Source organism: Bidens hawaiensis, unplaced genomic scaffold (assembly GCF_021521415.1).
Source record: "Bidens hawaiensis isolate Kalapana, Puna unplaced genomic scaffold, B.hawaiensis_p1.1 tig00036452_1, whole genome shotgun sequence".
NCBI lineage: Eukaryota > Viridiplantae > Streptophyta > Magnoliopsida > Asterales > Asteraceae > Bidens > Bidens hawaiensis.
In genome coordinates, this window is record NW_027505414.1 from 100,154 (window position 1) to 119,549 (window position 19,396).

Sequence of the window (19,396 nt, forward strand, 5' to 3'; positions counted from 1 at the left end):
GGGCTGAGTACGGTTCGGTTCGGTTTTTAGGTGAAACCGAAACCAAAAAGTCGGTTTTTCAAATACACCAACAGTTCGGTTTTCAGTTTTTTGGTTTTTTGGTTTTTGATTTTTCGGTTTTTTTCAGTTTCGGTTCGGTTATAATCGTTTTTTTTTGTGTGTATGCATTGCAAAAAAGTTCCAAAAAATGAAAAAGCATATTAGATCCAAAAAAACAAAAATAGGCATTTGTTACGTGGAACCAAACGAATACGAACTTGCGAGTGTACTAGAGTTTAAAATTCAACAAAATACTTAATCAAAAAACACTAAAAGTTTAGTTCCAATCTTCATTCTTCATCTTCAAAGTTTACTCCCAATCCTCACCATCTTCATAATCCTCATCACCATCAACAGTAGATCCTTTGGTGTTTTGTTTCCGGTCCTAACATCTAAAAAACACATATAATTGTATTAATATTTAAGTAAAAACACATATCGGTTCGGTTCAGTTTTTTTCGGTTTTTTAAAAATGGAAAACCGAACCGAAACCGAAAATTTGGTTTTTCAAAAAAAAAACAAAAAATAAACCGTCGGTTAATGCTTCGGTTCATTTTTTTCAGCTTGGTTTTTTCGGTTAAATCGGTTTCGGTTCGGTTAATTCAGTTTCCTGCTCACCCCCTAGTCAGCTGTAGCTTTTTAGATATATTTAGGTGTTTGGGAGAGTAGCTGGAGCTTTTAATAAAATAATTGGGTGCCCGCGCGGTGCGGCGGTGTACGCGCGCAACCTGACATCAACCGCATAATCAGTGTCAGTACGTGATTCACTTGATAATAGTGCACACATAACCCGAACGCAGACGCCCACTTCGTGCAAAGGCAGTAAGCGTGTAACCGATGGCGAAAATAAAGAAACAAAGCTGAAATATACAGTAATTTCAAATAGATAATTTTTTACACCGACCTATTTTGATCTGAACCCTTTCCGACCCCGCACCGTTTTAATCTGAAACATGTTCTGACCTGGCCCCTTTCGACTCAAAACCGAACCGACATGAACCGAACTAAATTAACCCTTTTGTATCGACTCGTTCCGACTCTACTTTGGTCTGTCACATGACCCAAGCTTGTCACACCCCAACCTAAGGCGGAAATGCCGGGGTGTGATCCGATTGCTCACAACTCGAGGATACTATCATAATATAAAAGTGACAATATCTAATTAATTATTTTATTCAAAGTATACACACATTATTCAATTACAACAAGCAATTTAAATACATGAATATAAGCTCAAATAATGATTATCTTGATTATATCCTAAGGTCTTGTCTACGTATCCAAACTTCAATCTTCAATACAAGCAACCTGCATATGCGTAGAAAATGGAGTTTGGCAACATAAAGTTGAGTGAGAATATCACCAGTTTTGCATGTCAATATAAATAAGCATAACGCGATAAAAGCGGTAAATATAATCAAACCATAAACAAATATGTAGACCGTTGCCAAGCGAATCGGGCGTTGGTCAATAGCATGAGAACCCAATACATGGGAGTATGATGGACCTCTCCAAATATACGAATGAATGAATATTAACACAATATGCGAATGAATGAATATTAACACAAGTAAGCATGTAACACGTATATTTGATTAAGTCACTCACAATTACACGTATGCATTTGTTTGATATATATAGTATGAAATACGAATAGGTACGCATATGTCCCCAAAACATTTAGAAAATTTGGTAAAATAGGGTAATGATAAACTCACCTTAGATAAATGACAAACGAATATAAACGCAATAAAGCGAGTTAATGAATAATCGAGTCGTCCACTATATGTCAAACGATATAAACAATTCAGAATCTGATATTTTAGGATATAATAATATAAATAAAAACGAACTCGTTGCCGCTGGAATCAATCCAAATGGACGTTTAGAATTCAAGTTATGTTTGTTTTAAGATTTAAGCGAGCTGGTACTGACCAGAATCCGAACAGCGAGTCGGAAGTCGGGTTTTGGACAGTAGCCTTCAAATTTCGTTACAAGAATAAAAGTCTTCTGGACCGAACGTTGAATCCGACCAGAAGTATGAGAAAACGTTAAGGCAAACTAGTTGACTATTTCGACCTTTAACGAGTTTTAAACGAATTGACCAGTCAACACCCTTCAAACACCGAAATGATTGAAGGTTATTGACTAGGGAATATATATAAATGATTTCTATATTTACAACTTACCCGGAAAGTGAAAGAATCAACAGAAACGATGAGTCAAAGGTCCACACGTAAGCAAAGTCAAACGAACAGGCTTGTATCTTCAACAATAATGCAAAAACCCGAAGGATTTTATGAGACATAGAGAGGGGTGACGGCTGAGAATGTTTCTTAGGATTTAGGTAAAGTTTGTGGCAGAGATTAGGAGTCTTGTTTATATAAGAATATCAAAAGCGAACCATATTTTGAAGATTTACTCGTTTAAGTAACTAAATACGATATTAATGACCAAATCAATGAAATAAGTTGTAGATTTCATGTATGATCAGTAATTTATAAATATGGACTTGTATTTTAGTTATAATCCTTTTCTTGAATCTTAATTTACTCGATTTATGCCAAAAATAAGCGATTTGGATGCTAAAAACAAATTAGGAAACAAAATAAGCTATTTAATGAGAAAATCTAGTACAATAACTAACAAAAAATTTGGCTTGGACACCAAGAAAACAAAATTGGACCAGTTATAACATTTCTTGAAGTTTAAGTTTCGTTAATTTAATCGAAAATAGGAAAGAATTGACAAAATTAGTCCCTATAGCTCCCAAAAATGCAATTTTTAGTCATTTTAAGCGATTTTAAAGGTTTCTAAGGAGTATTTGGCATGATTGAAAGTTATGGAATTATAAAATAAGTTAAACCAAGTTAAATACAAGTTTTAATCAGTTCAAAAGATCCGAATTACATTCTCGAATCGGTTTAAACAAATACGAAAAATCCGAGATGTTACAGAGCTCGTCTGACTCGACTTGTTGCCAATACCGGTAATCACGTAGTATACTAATTTTTTAAAGTTAAAAATGTATAACAATATCATACTCAAATTAAAGAAAATAAAATTTTATTTTTTATGATGTAATTTGTTTAAAAAATATTAATGTATGAAAAAGTTATGGTCTTTTAAAGAGTCATTGGGGTAGTTGGTTTTGAATAAAGGTAAAATATGTAACTATTATATAAATTAACAAAAGTTAATGAAAGTTGAAGTACCAAATTTGTAAATTCAATGTAAAAGCTTCTAGTTTTTTTTTCTAAAACGCTAGTTATAAGGTATGTTTGACAAAACTAGCTGGTAGCTGTAGCTGAAAGCTGATGACTGGTGACTTTAAACTTGAAGTTTCAATTTCTACTTTTGTCTCCTTTTAACTTTCATTATATCTCAAACACTGTATCCGAGAGTATCGGTGCAACTTTGCAAAATCATGTGCTTTCTTATTTTTTTTATTATTATATGTTATATACTGAATTAGCAGAAAACAAAATTAAAAAATAAAACAAATAAATAAATCTACCTATCTACCTATTCTAATAAAGTAAAATAATTGTGGACACGTGTCGCTTTGTGGTTAATCCTCACAATTTTTTCCCAACAAAACTAATATATGTCATAGACCAATAATTATTCATCTTTCTTTTACGCTTCATATATATTATATCTATAACATAATATATTATATCTATAACATGATTAAATTATTCATTTTTCTTTAATCTCTATTTATATTATATCTATACACTTTTATAAAATAAATATTGACATATTATACTACTTTACATTGTTAGTTAATATTTCATAACATACTTTGTGAAATTCAAAAATCAACAACAAACCGTGTTTGTTAAATATTGAAAAGAATATAATTTTAAATGCTACTATTAACATATTATACTATGTATATTGTTTAAAATTGTAAAAAAAAAAAGAAAAAAAAGAAGAACCTCTAATATGCTTTCATTTACTAAGTAATATTTTTAATCATTAAATTATAAATATATGTTTAAAAGTTATCATTTTTTAAAAATAAATCTATTTCTATGTTGTTTTTTATACATTGTCATATAAATTTATAAATTATAAATATATGATTTAAATTTATCCATTTATTTTTTGGTTAATTTAGCAAACTAAATATATATGTGTTAAATTGTAAGGATAGTATATACCAATCAATTTCAAATATAATAAAGTTTATCATATTTAGTTTATTGATTTTTTTTATTAAGGATTGTTTCGGTTTTTTCGTGGAACTTAAATTTAATTGGTACGGGTTAAAAGTTGGTAAATAGATCGTTTGGTACAAATTAACTACATTTGGATCAAATTTGTTACGGGTAAAAAATGGGTAATCTGAATATTTTTAAAAATTTGAGAATGCAAATAAATTTATTGTCAAACTTGTTACGGGTTTAAAGTTTTGATTTAAAAATGTAAAACAACTGAAAGTTAGCTCAAACTTTTATCAAATTTATTTTTAAGAGCATTTTTGGAAATAGTCAAAAGATTCAGGATTTTGCACATTGAGTATTTTTTCATGACTATTAAAATTTAAGAAAAAATGACAAACACTTCTGACATACCACCTCAAGGCCTATCAATACTTCTAACTTTTATCAAATTTGAAACATTTATGTCAGCGTTGACTTTTCCTTGAGTAGTGATCAGAATGTTGTATATGAAGCATGTCATACAAAATTAAGCTCAAGTGAAACAAAACATTCACAAAATTGAACGGGTTAACATGTTATTATTATTTTTTTGTTGTTATTATGGTAAGGTCGATAAGCCCCATCAAACTTATCAAAATGTTTTTCATGATGTAGCTCAAAACTATTATTATATGAGAAGTACTCTCCAAAATTGTTTCATAACTAAAATTATTTCAATTATAAATATATGACACTGAGAATGAAATTTACAATAGATGGAGTGTTCTTGGGTATGTTTTTCAACGTACATTATTTTTTTTATTAAGTTCATTTTTTTTGGAAAAAATTATTTTGTCATATAAATAAAATCAATTTATATATAATGATACAAGCATAGATGTAATACATTATCCACAAACATTATGTATTGCTTTATTTGTAAATTTATTATTTAGATCATCTCGTATGTTACATGGGCTCTAAAGCTAGTAAAATAAATAAATAAAAACCGATATGTATTATAGTTGTTAATTCATCTTCTCTTTTAATACTTTTATGGGAGTTAAGAGATTAAATATTGTCTTTTTGCTCAGTCAGTTATTTGGTTATGCTATAGCTACGCCATCCCTATTTTGATTTCATATAACCGATCGTTCACAAAACACTCAAACGATCGTTTTAATAAAAAAAATCAACCTTTGTAAAATATAAAATATTTGTCAGAATGACCATCAACCGTTTGAAGGGACGGTCATTATGGCCATAAAGGGGTCAAACTTTGAAATTTATTGGTTAGAACAGTTGTTTGGTCAATCTGCACGGTATGGGATTAGATGTTAGACGATGCGTGTATAGCTGGACACTTTTTTTAATGTAGAAGTGTAAATCGTTTTTTATTTATTTATCTTGAACTTCCACGGAAAAGAGATTGTGTCCTACGTATTAGCTAGGGGTGATCAAACGAGTCTTATCCGCTAAAACCGACCGACTTGGAACCGATTTGGGTCTTTAAACATGATGTTTGGGCTAATGGGCTTTACTAAAGAACCGGAAATTGGAATATATGACGGGTCTTATGTTGATAAGTTACAACTTACATGTCTTGAAATGAAAGCAGATAACTAATATTATAGAAACCAACAAAATTTGCCTAAAGTTCAAATATATACAAGAAGCTATATGACAATATTATGCTTTTTATAAAATAATATAAAATATAACAAATATAAATAATACATATTTTTATAAAATATACAAGACCGGACTGAAACTTTAGTTGTATTCCAAATTTGACTGAAACAGCAAACAGCATTCCAAATCATCGTCACACATGTCTATTGTCTCCAAACCAAAGCGGCTAATAAAATCTAAAAATATGTGAGTGACCAAATCAATATGTTTGAAGTATGAAGAAATCAACCATTTTTTACATGGCAAACATTATTCTCTAAGAATCCACTGACGTTAAATTCAACCCTTTTTTTCATATAATTAATTTTAACAATGAAATTTTAGATTAAACTATAAGAAAACAACGATTAAATACATCCGTTAATTAAAAAAATAGTGGTCGAGAGAATCAACACACACTGGCTCATAAATCAAATGGTGTACTCGCACATGGGCGAGTTAGATACAGAAAAAGAGCGGACAAATGGTCTATAAGATTATAAGTTAGAAAAATAATCGGTTTTAGATTTGTTTTTATATTTTAGTTAAGTCTATTTTTAATAATATACTTTTTATTTTAGAATTTGGTTTTTTATCCTAGTTACGTCTAGGGTGTTGATTATTTTCATCAAATTAATATTTTAGTTTACTTTTTAGTCAATATGTAGTTTTTTTTTTCTCTGTAAATGTTCGCAAATGCATCTACCATTTTCTTGCATCCATGCGGAGTCACAAACTAATCCGCCAATACAAGCCAACCGATGGGTTACCGCAGATGTGAGATTAAGAAAAGCCCAAATAAAAATAAAACATGTTTTCATCACAATTTGTATTCTTAATCACAAATTCACAATACATTTCCTTAATAAGTTGTTATTTGTATAAAAACCTTAAAACTATGACTCTGTCCAATGAAAGTATGAAACAAGCATAAAAGTTATATGAGTGGTCAATCAAAAGCAGACGGCCTGCACATATATCAAAACGGATAGCAAAAAATTTAAATTAACAAAAATGAATTAATTAATCTAAAAATCACCTATAAATATCCATCTTTCAACTTTGCAAACCCTCACACAATCTCTCTCTGAATCTCATGTAAGTTATTCACTAATTCTTTGCACATTTATTATTGAACTTTATGTTACCATACCACATACTAAGGCTAAGGCTGTGTTGTGGGTTAACTAAAAGTGTCTAGCTAAAACGTCATGTCACTGTCTACATACGGTGGTTTAACTAATATTTAAATAAAATAAATGTGTGTTTGCATATGACTGGTGAGTTTGAAGTAGGATGGGATGGCGCTAGAGGGGAAGAAAGGTTTGGCGCCGGAGTGATAATGTTAGTGTTGTGGTTTGGCACCGGCTTTAGTTGTTGACTTGGCTTTTGACGCCTTCACAACAAAAAGCCTAAATGTATCTTTTATGTCACATTTAAAAAAAAAAAAAGAGGAATGCATGAAAATGGGTATATGCAAATGCTTTGATGTTTACATATTATCTTGATACAAAAAGAAAGCCTTTGGTATTGTCTTTAAATGAATATTTTTTCTTCTTTGACTTGGTTTGACTTTATGTTTGCATGTAACAGTACAAGTGTTATCAACAATATGAAGACAATTTCAGTTTTGTTGATGATGGTTATGATGTGGTGTTGGGCTTCAATGGCTGAAGCAGAGCATATATTGTACAAAGATCCCGAGCAACCGCTAAGTGTTCGAATAAACGACTTAATGAAGAGAATGACATTAGAGGAAAAGATTGGTCAAATGACTCAAATTGACAGATCAGTTGCATCTAGTGAGGTCATAAACAAGTATTATATAGGTATATACAAATCAATCTGAAGAGGTAGGTCCCAGCAGAGCCCAGTTGGACCCGCAAGACTCACCTCAAACAGAGACGTCTGCGCAGTCGGACCCGCAAGACTCATCTCAAAGAGGGACGTCTGCGCGGTTGGACCCGCAAGACTCACCTTAGAGGGACGTCTGCGCAAAGACCAACTGGATCCGCAGGACCCACCATGCTCAGAGACGCGACGTCCTTACGCGCAGTACGCAAGCTGCTCCCGCAGGAAACGCCTCCCAATGGTCGACGTACTCCGCCTGTTCCCGCAGCTACGGATACTAGCCATCAGGGAAGGCTACCCGCACAGCAAGGCTACACGCACAAGGCACTAACTCTCAAATAATTCAGTAATGTCACCTGAAGAAGGAATGAGCAAGCCGGGAACACTCCCGCCTAAAGCCGGGAATACTCCCGCCCAAATGAGCCAGTCCGTACGATACTGGAGGATCTTTTGTACTGTACCTGCCAAGGTATGGACAAAAGTTCTGACCAAAGCTACGACAGCTCACTGACAACAGTACGACGGGCAGCACGCTCTAGTACTTAAAGTCACTATCAGCCGCTGCCTACTCACCAACCCCTGTCGGGGCACGTCCATAGCCTGCAGTTGGTGGAAAAGGAATAGTACACAGCCGGCCTGGTCACTATCAGCCGCTGCCTACCCACCAACCATCAGCATGGCACGTGCGTAGCCCACAGTTGGTAGAACAGGAATACTATTCAGCCGGCTGTACCTGCTTGGAAACCTACCTTCGGCTATAAATACTCCAACACCTTGGAACGGTATCATTATCTTATATCTCCATATATTATTTGATATCTTCTCTCTAGCTATTTCTCTTAATATACACTTATATTCAAGAGCAATCTAGTCTGATTTTCACGCCGGAGGGTGGTCACAAGGAGGTACCCCCCCTTCTCAGTGACGAGCTCACGGTGTCTGTTTTGCAGGTCATCGGAAGAACAACCATCTTTGCCGGACCTAACCCTAGTGGGAAACATCTATTTAACCCCCAGATTATCCGTAATCTGCCCGGGGTTTAGTGTTTCTTCATTGGCGCCATCCGTGCATAAAAGCTAGAACTTATTCTTTTTCAGTTTTTTCAAAACTTCTAGAAAGATGGTTAACGTTACTCCGGTCCCGAGGCCAGCGAGTGACCAAGAAACCCCGGTAATCACAACCCCAGCTACTGGGAGGAACACCGGCGAGTACACAAATTTTACGAACACTACCCCGGTTACTCAAGTCGGGGCAAGTGCAGTAAATCTTACGAACACTACCCCGGTTACCCGAGCCGGGGCAAGTGCAGTAAACAACCTCCCCCTGGGATTCACCGATGCCCAGTTGGAGAGACAACAGACGAGGCTCCCCCGCCAAACACTCGATCAAGTTAAAGCGTGGGCTGAAGCACGTCAGAAGGAATTCCAAGCTGAGTTGGATGAACGCTTGCGTTCACTCCAACAGGCTGACGAATTCGGAAGCACTCGACAACAGCTCAACATGAGCAATGAGTGCGAGTATTGGGATGATGATCGGGAGGAATCCGACACCGACGCAAACCCTCGCCATAGGGCGAAAGGGAAGCGTAAGGAAACGGACTTCCAATCGGGAAGGAATTTCGAAGAAACCTTCAAACCAAGGAACGCGGGGGGAAACCCACGTGACTTCTCCAAAACCTTTAGACCAACTGCTGCAAATGCGGGAACGTCCAAGTTTGCAAGGGACATTGCGGAAGCAATCGCCCCGAGAAGTGCCAAACATATGTCCAACATCGGCACTTATGATGGTATATCCGACCCAGACGATCATTTGAATAGATTCATAGCGGGGGCAACCGTCAGCAACTGGACGGAACCCACGTGGTGTTATATGTTCCAGATGACGCTGGTTGGAGCAGCCAGAGCGTGGTTTGACCGTCTACCGGTCCACCACATCTACGATTGGGCAGACTTCCAACAGAAGTTCAGCCAACACTTCAGTCAACAAAGAAAGTACACTGAAGAGCAATGGACGATCCTCAACTGCATCCGAGAGGAAGATGAATCTTTGCTAGACTTCATCACTCGCTTCAACTCAAAGAAGCTGAGTCTGGGCGCTGTTAGGGAGGATCTTGTTCGCGCTGCTTTCATCCAGGGCGCGAAAGATCCAGAGCTCATCCGCACCTTAACGGGTAAAGACGGCATGCCATCCACATGGGATGCCATCATGACAGCAGCTAAACGCTTCGCGGAAACGGAAAAGCAACTGGGTAGAGATCTTCCCCAAAGCACAAACCTCTACACCCAGAAAACAAGAGAAAACAACGTCCTTACCGCCCGACTAAACAAAAAGAGGAAGCTAGGTATTTGGCAGTCAAGGGTAAACTTTGACACCTCATCCGGCTCGCACCCTCGGTTAGGCGGAAAGGACAACATGCAGCCGAACCGGAACTCCAGATGGACGCCACTCACCAAAAGCGTCACCGAGATATTCGCCACTGAGAGGCTCCCATGGCCAGAGGCTCCAATTATCCGACAGCGTCCAAACGCTGATCAAAGCAAATTCTGTGACTTCCACAGGAAAAGAGGCCACACCACCGAGGAATGCTTAGACTTGAAGGACATCGTCGAAGCATTTGTCAGAGATGGGACGCTCACGCACCTCGTGGCGTAATGAACGCTGAGCAGGCTAATGCGTGTTGAACCCCAGTTGGGAAAAACACGAATGAAACTGCAGCTTCAATGTTGGAGACTACATACTGCGTAAACAACGAGATTCCGAACCAAGTGCATATCGGCTCGAAAGGCTCGATGACACTCCCATCTCAAGAACATGGAAGGGAGCTCAATTACACAGGCTGCATGTAGATCAATTCCAAACTTGTAAAGAAAAGGCCCGGAGCCACTTCTAATGGAAATGATTCTCCTTATCACATTGACGCTGATGATCTTACATTTATACTTATAAACTTTCCACACTGATATGCCGGTATTCACCGCATAAATAAGTGGGGAAGTCGTTGCGTGTGGACGGCGGCAAAACCCGCATAAACACAAAAAACGGCGAAAATGTCTAACAGATGAGGACAATCTTCACGCAGGTCAGTTATAGGTAAAGTTTGGTCATCCCACTAAATGAAAGTGCCGGTCCTATCCGCACAATCATGATAGAGGAAACTGAACTTTAACCTATTGACAGCTGCGCGTCGAAAGGTTATCCAAAACACTGATATGCCGGTATTCACCGCATAGATAAGTGGGGAAGTCGTTGCGTGTGGACGGCGGCAAAACCCGCATAAACACAAAAAACGGCAAACCTTCACGCAGGTCAGTTATAGGTGAAGATTGGTCATCCCACTAAATGAAAGTGACGGTCCTACCCGCACAATCATGATAGAGGAAACTGAACACTAACCTATTGACAACCGCGCGTCGAACGGTTAACTTATTCAAAACACTTGGAAAATTGCTAAGTTAAACTAAAGTATGCACGAGCGAATCATATATTGTTTATGCGGCAAAACAAGTGCCAAATTAACCTATAATATGCATGAGCAAGTCATATAGCGTTTATAAAGCAAGTCATCCAGTGAAAGTGGCGGTCCTACCCGCACAAACATTTATATTTCGTAAAAAATTCAAACATTACAAGAATGGCCGGGTATCTACCCGCCTACAGAAATATAAATCTATCCTAACGGTGGGAAGGGATCTCAAGGTTCAAACTTCAGGACCACTCCCTCCAAACCCACTTGTACCCGCACCATCAGTTGGCAGTGGCGGATCAAGGAAAGTCTTGAGAATGGTTAGCCCATCATCAGCAGCAACAATTTCGTTCACCTTCTCCACCACCGGATGCGGGAAGGCAGCATACTTGTTCACTGCTTGGTCATAGGCAGCTTCAGTGTCCACGTCATAAAGAGGGAAGTTGGAAGGCGGGATGCCCTTCTCAACAAACCCCAGACCAAGCAAGAAACCAGCCTTTTCCCCATCCTCATGGGAAGCGTTGAAGGCTGCGCTCATGGCATCGTCATAAGACGTGTTCGTGAAGATCCGATGCACAACCTACAACAAGAAAAAATACAAAGTATCAAAACCTTTTCTAAGTACAAAGAAAAGCGTAAAGATATTATGAAGCTACGCATACCTGCGACAACGCTTCTCGTAGAAGCCATTCCTTGGTGATCAGAGCCTCCTGGAGGGCAGCTTGAGCTTGGTTACGGGCGCGTTCGGCTTCATTTTTGTTAAGGTTGGCAAGCAACACTTCCTTAGCAGCAGCCTCTTCAACGCCCTTTAGCTTACGCTCAGTGTGGTCAAGCATACCCCTCTGATCCAAGATCTCTTGGAGCTTCTTGGCGTCTTCCATAGCCAAAGCATCATGAGCCTGCTGAAGCCTCTCTAGTTTGGCTTTAAGCTCCTCATTTTCGGCGCGCAGAGGTTCAGCAACAGCTTCAGCCTTGGTGGCCCTCTCGGTCGCGTTCCGCGCAGTTTCCTTAACCAACCGAAGCTGTTCGTTAACAGCTTGGGTAGCCTTGGAACGGGCCTCGAGCCGGGCCTGCACTTCAACCTCGAGGGCCTTGAAGGCATTTTCCTTCTCCGCAGCAATTGCGGAAAGTCTCCTGTTCTCCTCCCGGATAGCCCGCGCCTGAGCCATTTCTTGGATACGCGCAGCCTTTAACTTGTCGTTTTCACGACAAAGCAACTCGACGCGCGGCTGCATCCGGGCAAGGAGAATCCGAAGCTCATTTGTCAGCCTACCCTCCTGGTAGCTAGACATGGCTTCCCCCAACGCGCCACTTGGGGCCGCGTGACGCGCCCACTCGACGCAGTCCACAGCCGTCCGAAGGGTTGTTCCCCGGCGGATGTTCCACCGCGGAACATACACCTCATTCGAATCCGACACTGCAAAAACAAAAAGCAGTTAGGAAAAGATGATATAAAAAAAATATATATATATATAGGCCAAAATAACCCTACGCACCTGTAGGGTCGACAACAGGCCGGTAGCCGCCAAACCCATCACCCGAACCTAAGGGATATCCATCCAAGAGGTCAGGCAGATGGGAAGGAGGCAGAGATTGGCTAGAAGCCCCAACGCTGAACATACCTGCTGAATCGGCCGGGGACGAGGTAGTCGCCGGTGCCGGAGGCACGGTTGAAGCTGCCGCGGTAGGGACCATCGGAGGTGAACTCACAACCGTGACCGCCGCTGCGGAGGAGCCCGCAGAAACAATCACCGCCGGCTCTGTGAAAGATTCCGTGAATATGGCACTGACAGCCGGCGGAGCGGACGTTACAGTTGGAACAGTTGCCTCAACGGGATGAGCAACTGAACCAATGCTGTAAACAGGCGCAGCCGCCTGGGTCATCGCCTCGGGTAGATTGACCAAACCTACCGTCATGGGTCCAGAAACGCTCCTCCCCGCTCTACTCTGGAATGCGGTAGCATCCACGCCTGCATGAAGACGATATTAAAAACAATGTCGGAAAGAATTGCGGGTAAGATTAATTTACACTTACGACTTTTCTTGAGCTTGAAGGTTCTGACAGGCGGGGACGAACCCGATGGAGCCGGCCTCTTCACGCCGGTCACCGTCGTCGTACTGGGCGGATCGGAGGTGACAGCTATCTCAACCTCCGGGACAGTTGTCTCACCACCACCAGGGTTCCCCGCCGCCTCATCACTTTCGGTCTCCGAGTCAGACCGGTTCTCCTGACCGGCAGTGGAGGCAACCTTCGCCTTGCCCTTCACGCCGGCAGCTTTCTTCTTCCTCACGAAGAAAGGACCGTCTGCGGATTCCTCATTAGAAGATGACAAAATTAGAGAAACTCTGGCAGAGGTTTGAGCATGAAGAGGGCGAGGGTTGAAGAAACCCTTACCTGGCCGCGTGGCGCTCAGAATTTCATGGCCTGGCGGGTAGACCTCCACAAACCGATCCGCCGTTTGCTCCAAGATGGGCAACTCGTTCTCGTCGAGAGCACGAGTACCCAGCCGAGCGGGACCACCGCTCTCACGCGGTTGCAGAAGCGACTGCAAATTGTTCCCCTCTGAAAATAAACAGAAACAGTTAGAAGAAAAACCCTAAATCAGCAAGAAGATATGAAAGCATACCGTAAGGGATAGAGTTCAAACCGTATTCGAGGACGATGGGAATCTGCGGCGCCTCTGCCCCAGCATCCTTCCACACCCGGCTCATCCCGAGCATCACCATCCCAGACTCCGCAAAGCGGTAAACCGGAGTCTGGATCCGGGAGATCTTAGTAAACCATTCCGCCTCCTCGTAGTTGGAGGCGTGAAGATTCGGGAGTGCTCTCCCGTTCTTGAATGTCATCGCAATAGGGACGACACGGGCAGAGATGAAGAAAAACTCCCGCTTCCAAGACCGAAGACTGCGCTCGGTAGCGCAGATCTTCAAACCCTTGATCCGAGTGACCAAGGTATACCAGCCCTGGATGCACCTCCAGGAATAGAAGGTCATTAGGCGGTCGACGCGGGGATCAACGCCTAGAATATGGCACACCCATTCAAAGTGGCGAACCTTTGCGATCGCCATCGGGTGCACCTCCGTCAGATGTACACCGTGTCTCTCCAAAACACGGTACACAAACTTCGTCAATGGGAACCTGAGATTCCCATAGACGAAGAATGCAGCATACACCCCTATCTTGCCCTTGGGGGCATCGTACACCGTCTGGTGAGGCTCAGGAAACTCAGGCTCGAAAGGCTCGAGCATGAACTTCCTGACGATGTACTGATAAACGTCGACGAAAAGAGCACACTGGCACTCCCCGGCAGTACTCTTATCGTCCTTATCAGACGTCGGGTTCTCGATATACATGTCGGACTCCTCGGCAGTAGCCTCAGGATCACGGATGGAAGACATGTTTTGAAGGATGGAAAGAACGATTTCAGGAGAATGCTCGACGGAAAAGTTAGAGTATTCGCCGGAAATCGCTTAGAAGAAGAAGTGAAACTGTGAGTTGAGACGCATCCTCTCCTCCCTATATATACTCATCGTAATGAATGTGATGAATTTAATGCGGAGGAGAGAGGAAAGCGCAGGTGCAATGAAACTATGACACGTGGAAAGAGCACGCTGGCAACAGCTGTTGACAGGACGCGTGCCGTAAACTTCGTGCCCACGCGCCCGAAAACTCGCGCCCACGCGCCTGAAAAAGCGTCTGGAATGACCATATACTGTCACGTCGCCATAACTTCATGCACGTCCTGAAACTGTCAGAAGAAACCGTCACACCACGCTGACGTCCCTTCAACAGTTGGACTGTTCTTATCCTTTCACCAACTCTTCGAATTTCAAAAAAAATCAAAAAGATTCAAAAAGATTCAAAAGTAAGCGGGACTTTACCCCCTTACCTTGGCAACCAAGTAACTATAAGATGGGTGCGGGTACAGTGTCAAGGCAAAACCCTTCACATACTTAGCACCCACAGGGAATTGAAGCCAAGAATACCTCGGCAACCAAGTAACTATAAGACGGGTGCGGGTACAGTGTCAAGGCAAAACCCTTCACATACTTAGCACCCGCAGGGAATTGAAGCCAGGAATACCTTGGAAGTAAAGTAACTATAAGACGAGTGCGGGTACAGTGTCAAGGCGAAACCCTTCACATACTTAGCACTCCGCAGGGAATTGAAACCAAGAAGGATCTTCTGGGCCATGCTTGCGGAAAGGGATATAACATCCCCGCATAGCGGGAACGTTGAGAACTAGATTGTTGGAAGCTCCAAGATGGAATTGGTTGTTTAACATAATTGATCACTATGTTTAAAACTACCAAAACCCCGTGGAGAATCTACACAAATGAAACTCAACGCTCCCGACGTGCGAGGAGGTTACACACCTACCCGCATCATACCCAAAGATCAAGCAGAACAGTGGGAAATTCTGCACGTGACATTAGGAAACCCGCGGGAAGAATCCCCGCGGAGACCTTAAAACTAAACCCTTTTCAAAACCCCTTTGCTTAAGTCCAAAAGTTCACCTCACTTATTAACAATTCATGAGAAGAACATTGGACTGGGGGGACTTGAAGAGGTAGGTCCCAGCAGAGCCCAGTTGGACCCGCAAGACTCACCTCAAACAGAGACGTCTGCGCAGTCGGACCCGCAAGACTCATCTCAAAGAGGGACGTCTGCGCGGTTGGACCCGCAAGACTCACCTTAGAGGGACGTCTGCGCAAAGACCAACTGGATCCGCAGGACCCACCATGCTCAGAGACGCGACGTCCTTACGCGCAGTACGCAAGCTGCTCCCGCAGGAAACGCCTCCCAATGGTCGACGTACTCCGCCTGTTCCCGCAGCTACGGATACTAGCCATCAGGGAAGGCTACCCGCACAGCAAGGCTACACGCACAAGGCACTAACTCTCAAATAATTCAGTAATGTCACCTGAAGAAGGAATGAGCAAGCCGGGAACACTCCCGCCTAAAGCCGGGAATACTCCCGCCCAAATGAGCCAGTCCGTACGATACTGGAGGATCTTTTGTACTGTACCTGCCAAGGTATGGACAAAAGTTCTGACCAAAGCTACGACAGCTCACTGACAACAGTACGACGGGCAGCACGCTCTAGTACTTAAAGTCACTATCAGCCGCTGCCTACTCACCAACCCCTGTCGGGGCACGTCCATAGCCTGCAGTTGGTGGAAAAGGAATAGTACACAGCCGGCCTGGTCACTATCAGCCGCTGCCTACCCACCAACCATCAGCATGGCACGTGCGTAGCCCACAGTTGGTAGAACAGGAATACTATTCAGCCGGCTGTACCTGCTTGGAAACCTACCTTCGGCTATAAATACTCCAACACCTTGGAACGGTATCATTATCTTATATCTCCATATATTATTTGATATCTTCTCTCTAGCTATTTCTCTTAATATACACTTATATTCAAGAGCAATCTAGTCTGATTTTCACGCCGGAGGGTGGTCACAAGGAGGTACCCCCCCTTCTCAGTGACGAGCTCACGGTGTCTGTTTTGCAGGTCATCGGAAGAACAACCATCTTTGCCGGACCTAACCCTAGTGGGAAACATCTATTTAACCCCCAGATTATCCGTAATCTGCCCGGGGTTTAGTGTTTCTTCACAATCAAACCAAATAATATCATAAATTATATTAATGATTAATGATCTAATATCTTGTAATTTTAGGGAGTATGTTAATTTCACCCGGTGGGGTGTTAACTCCAAATCTGACCGTGATACCCGGAGGAGGGAGTGGTCTACCGAAAGAAGCACCACCCGAGTCATGGGTCGACATGGTCAACGATTTACAAAAAGGCTCGTTATCGACACGTCTAGGGATACCAGTAATTTATGGGATTGATGCTGTTCATGGACATAATGATGTTTATAAAGCAACAATCTTTCCTCATAATATCGGTCTCGGAGTTACCAGGCAAGTAAATGTACATCACAAGTAACCAATGCAAGCTAAAAATATAAAGGCATTTGATTAATCTATACGTGAACGAAATCTAAACAGGGATCCTATACTAGTTAAGAAGATTGGGGCTGCAACAGCGCTTGAAGTTAGAGCAACCGGCATACAATTTGCTTTTGCGCCTTGTATTGCAGTAAGTGGAAAACTCAAGAATTGCTGTTAGTTTAATATTTATATAAATAAAATATTTGGAATTAAACAGGTTTGTAGAGATCCGAGATGGGGTCGTTGCTATGAAAGTTACAGCGAAGATCCTGAAATCGTAAGATCAATGACTGAAATCATACCAGGTTTACAAGGCGACATCACTGATGAATCCAAAAAGGGTACCCCTTTTGTTAATGGACAGTAAGTGATAATTACTATGGTTATTTAATCTTATTAATTTCTTAATTTTGGTTTCATTGAATTTTTATTATTTTTTCAGACAAAAGATTGCAGCATGTGCTAAGCACTATGTAGGTGATGGAGGAACTCAGCTAGGAACAAATGCAGGCAACACAATATTAGATAGTAAAAGGTTTTTCAGTATACACATGCCAGCATACAATGATTCAGTCATCAAGGGTGTGTCTACCATTATGGCCTCGTTTTCTAGCTGGAACGGGGTTAAAATGCACGCTAACCGGAATCTTATTACTGGCTACCTCAAAAACAAACTCAAATTCAAAGTATGTCCCCTTATTATATTTAGTTGAATTACACCTATCTGGCATAAAAATGAAAAAATAAAAATAAAAAAAATCAACAATTACAATGAATTTTTTTAATTTTCTTTTAATTGCAGGGATTTGTGATAACAGATTGGCAAGGCCTTGATGCCATCACCACTCCTCCACATGCTAATTACACATATTCCATATTAACTGGAATTAATGCTGGCATTGACATGGTTCGTTTTCTTTCACCTTTTTCTTATTTATAATATTGGAAATTAAGTATAACTGTAGCCAACCTGATACGTTTTGATCCGTAATTCACAATTACATAATGCATTGATGAAATACTGCAGGTCATGGTCCCATTAAACTACACAGAGTTTATTGACGGTTTGACTTACCTGGTCAACAACAAGTTTATACCCATGAGCCGAATAAACGATGCGGTTCGGAGGATTTTGAGGGTGAAGTTTACAATGGGTCTGTTTGAGAACCCATTGGCAGATTACAGCATGACCAAGTACTTGGAATCTCAGGTAAGTCAAAGTTTTTCGTGTTTGACCGTGATCAAGAACCGTAATCTTGTTCTTATTTATTAAACAGGAGCATAGAGACCTGGCAAGGGAAGCAGTGAGGAGATCACTTGTGTTGTTAAAGAATGGTAAATCTTCAATGCAGCCATTGTTACCACTTCCTAAAAGGACATCAAAGATATTAGTTGCAGGATCACATGCTAATAGTATCGGCTTACAATGTGGCGGCTGGACTATTGAATGGCAAGGGAGTACAGGCAATCTTACTGTTGGTATGAATATTCATATATTATTATTATCACAAGTTCAAAACTTTATAGGCGGCAGTTTTAAATTTTAACTATTTTTTTTTAAATGGAGTTGACGCGGGGTTTATATTAACAGGTACGACAATCCTCTCTGCTGTGGAAAAAACTGTTGACCCAAACACTCAAGTAATCTACAACGAGAACCCGAACCAAGAATACCTAAAGTCAAACAGTTTTGACTTTGCGATAGTCGTGGTAGGAGAGCCACCATATACAGAGACTTTTGGAGACAATTTAAATCTTACAATCCCCGAACCGGGCCTCAGCACTATAAAAAATGTATGTGGCTCAGTAAAATGTGTGGTGGTCCTAATCACTGGGCGTCCGATGGTGGTGCAGCCATTTATTGACACCATAGACGCACTTGTAGCCGCTTGGCTTCCTGGAACAGAAGGCCAAGGTGTGACGGATGTTTTGTTTGGTGATTATGGTTTCACAGGAAAGCTGGCCCGTACTTGGTTTAAGTTGGTTGACCAGCTACCCATGAATGTTGGGGACCCACATTATGACCCGTTATACCCCTTTGGATTTGGACTGACAACTGCACCAATCAACACCGCATAAACTTATAATGTGTCACTTTCAGTTATATCAAACACTATTATTACTTGTTCAATGCTAAGAAATTAAAGTTATACAAGATCTACTTTTGGTTAATTGATATCCACCAACGGGTTCTTCTATCGTAACATATGTTGAGATTATAATTACTAGTGTTGTATTTATTCTTCATTTAAACAAT

The 19,396-nt window shown here is 40.9% G+C and overlaps 1 protein-coding gene across 1 annotated transcript; it reads left to right on the forward strand.

Annotated features, from left to right (window-relative positions):
- Positions 1-7,399: 7,399 nt before the first annotated feature.
- Positions 7,400-19,291, forward strand: LOC143613035 (uncharacterized). The gene is made up of 9 exons (XM_077086863.1): positions 7,400-7,690; positions 16,863-17,109; positions 17,197-17,287; positions 17,357-17,502; positions 17,582-17,825; positions 17,942-18,046; positions 18,167-18,349; positions 18,417-18,618; positions 18,731-19,291. Exons 1-9 carry the CDS (start codon positions 7,402-7,404, stop codon positions 19,216-19,218), a joined length of 1,995 nt encoding a protein of 664 aa, XP_076942978.1. The 5' UTR covers positions 7,400-7,401; the 3' UTR covers positions 19,219-19,291.
- The last annotated feature ends 105 nt before the right edge of the window (positions 19,292-19,396 follow it).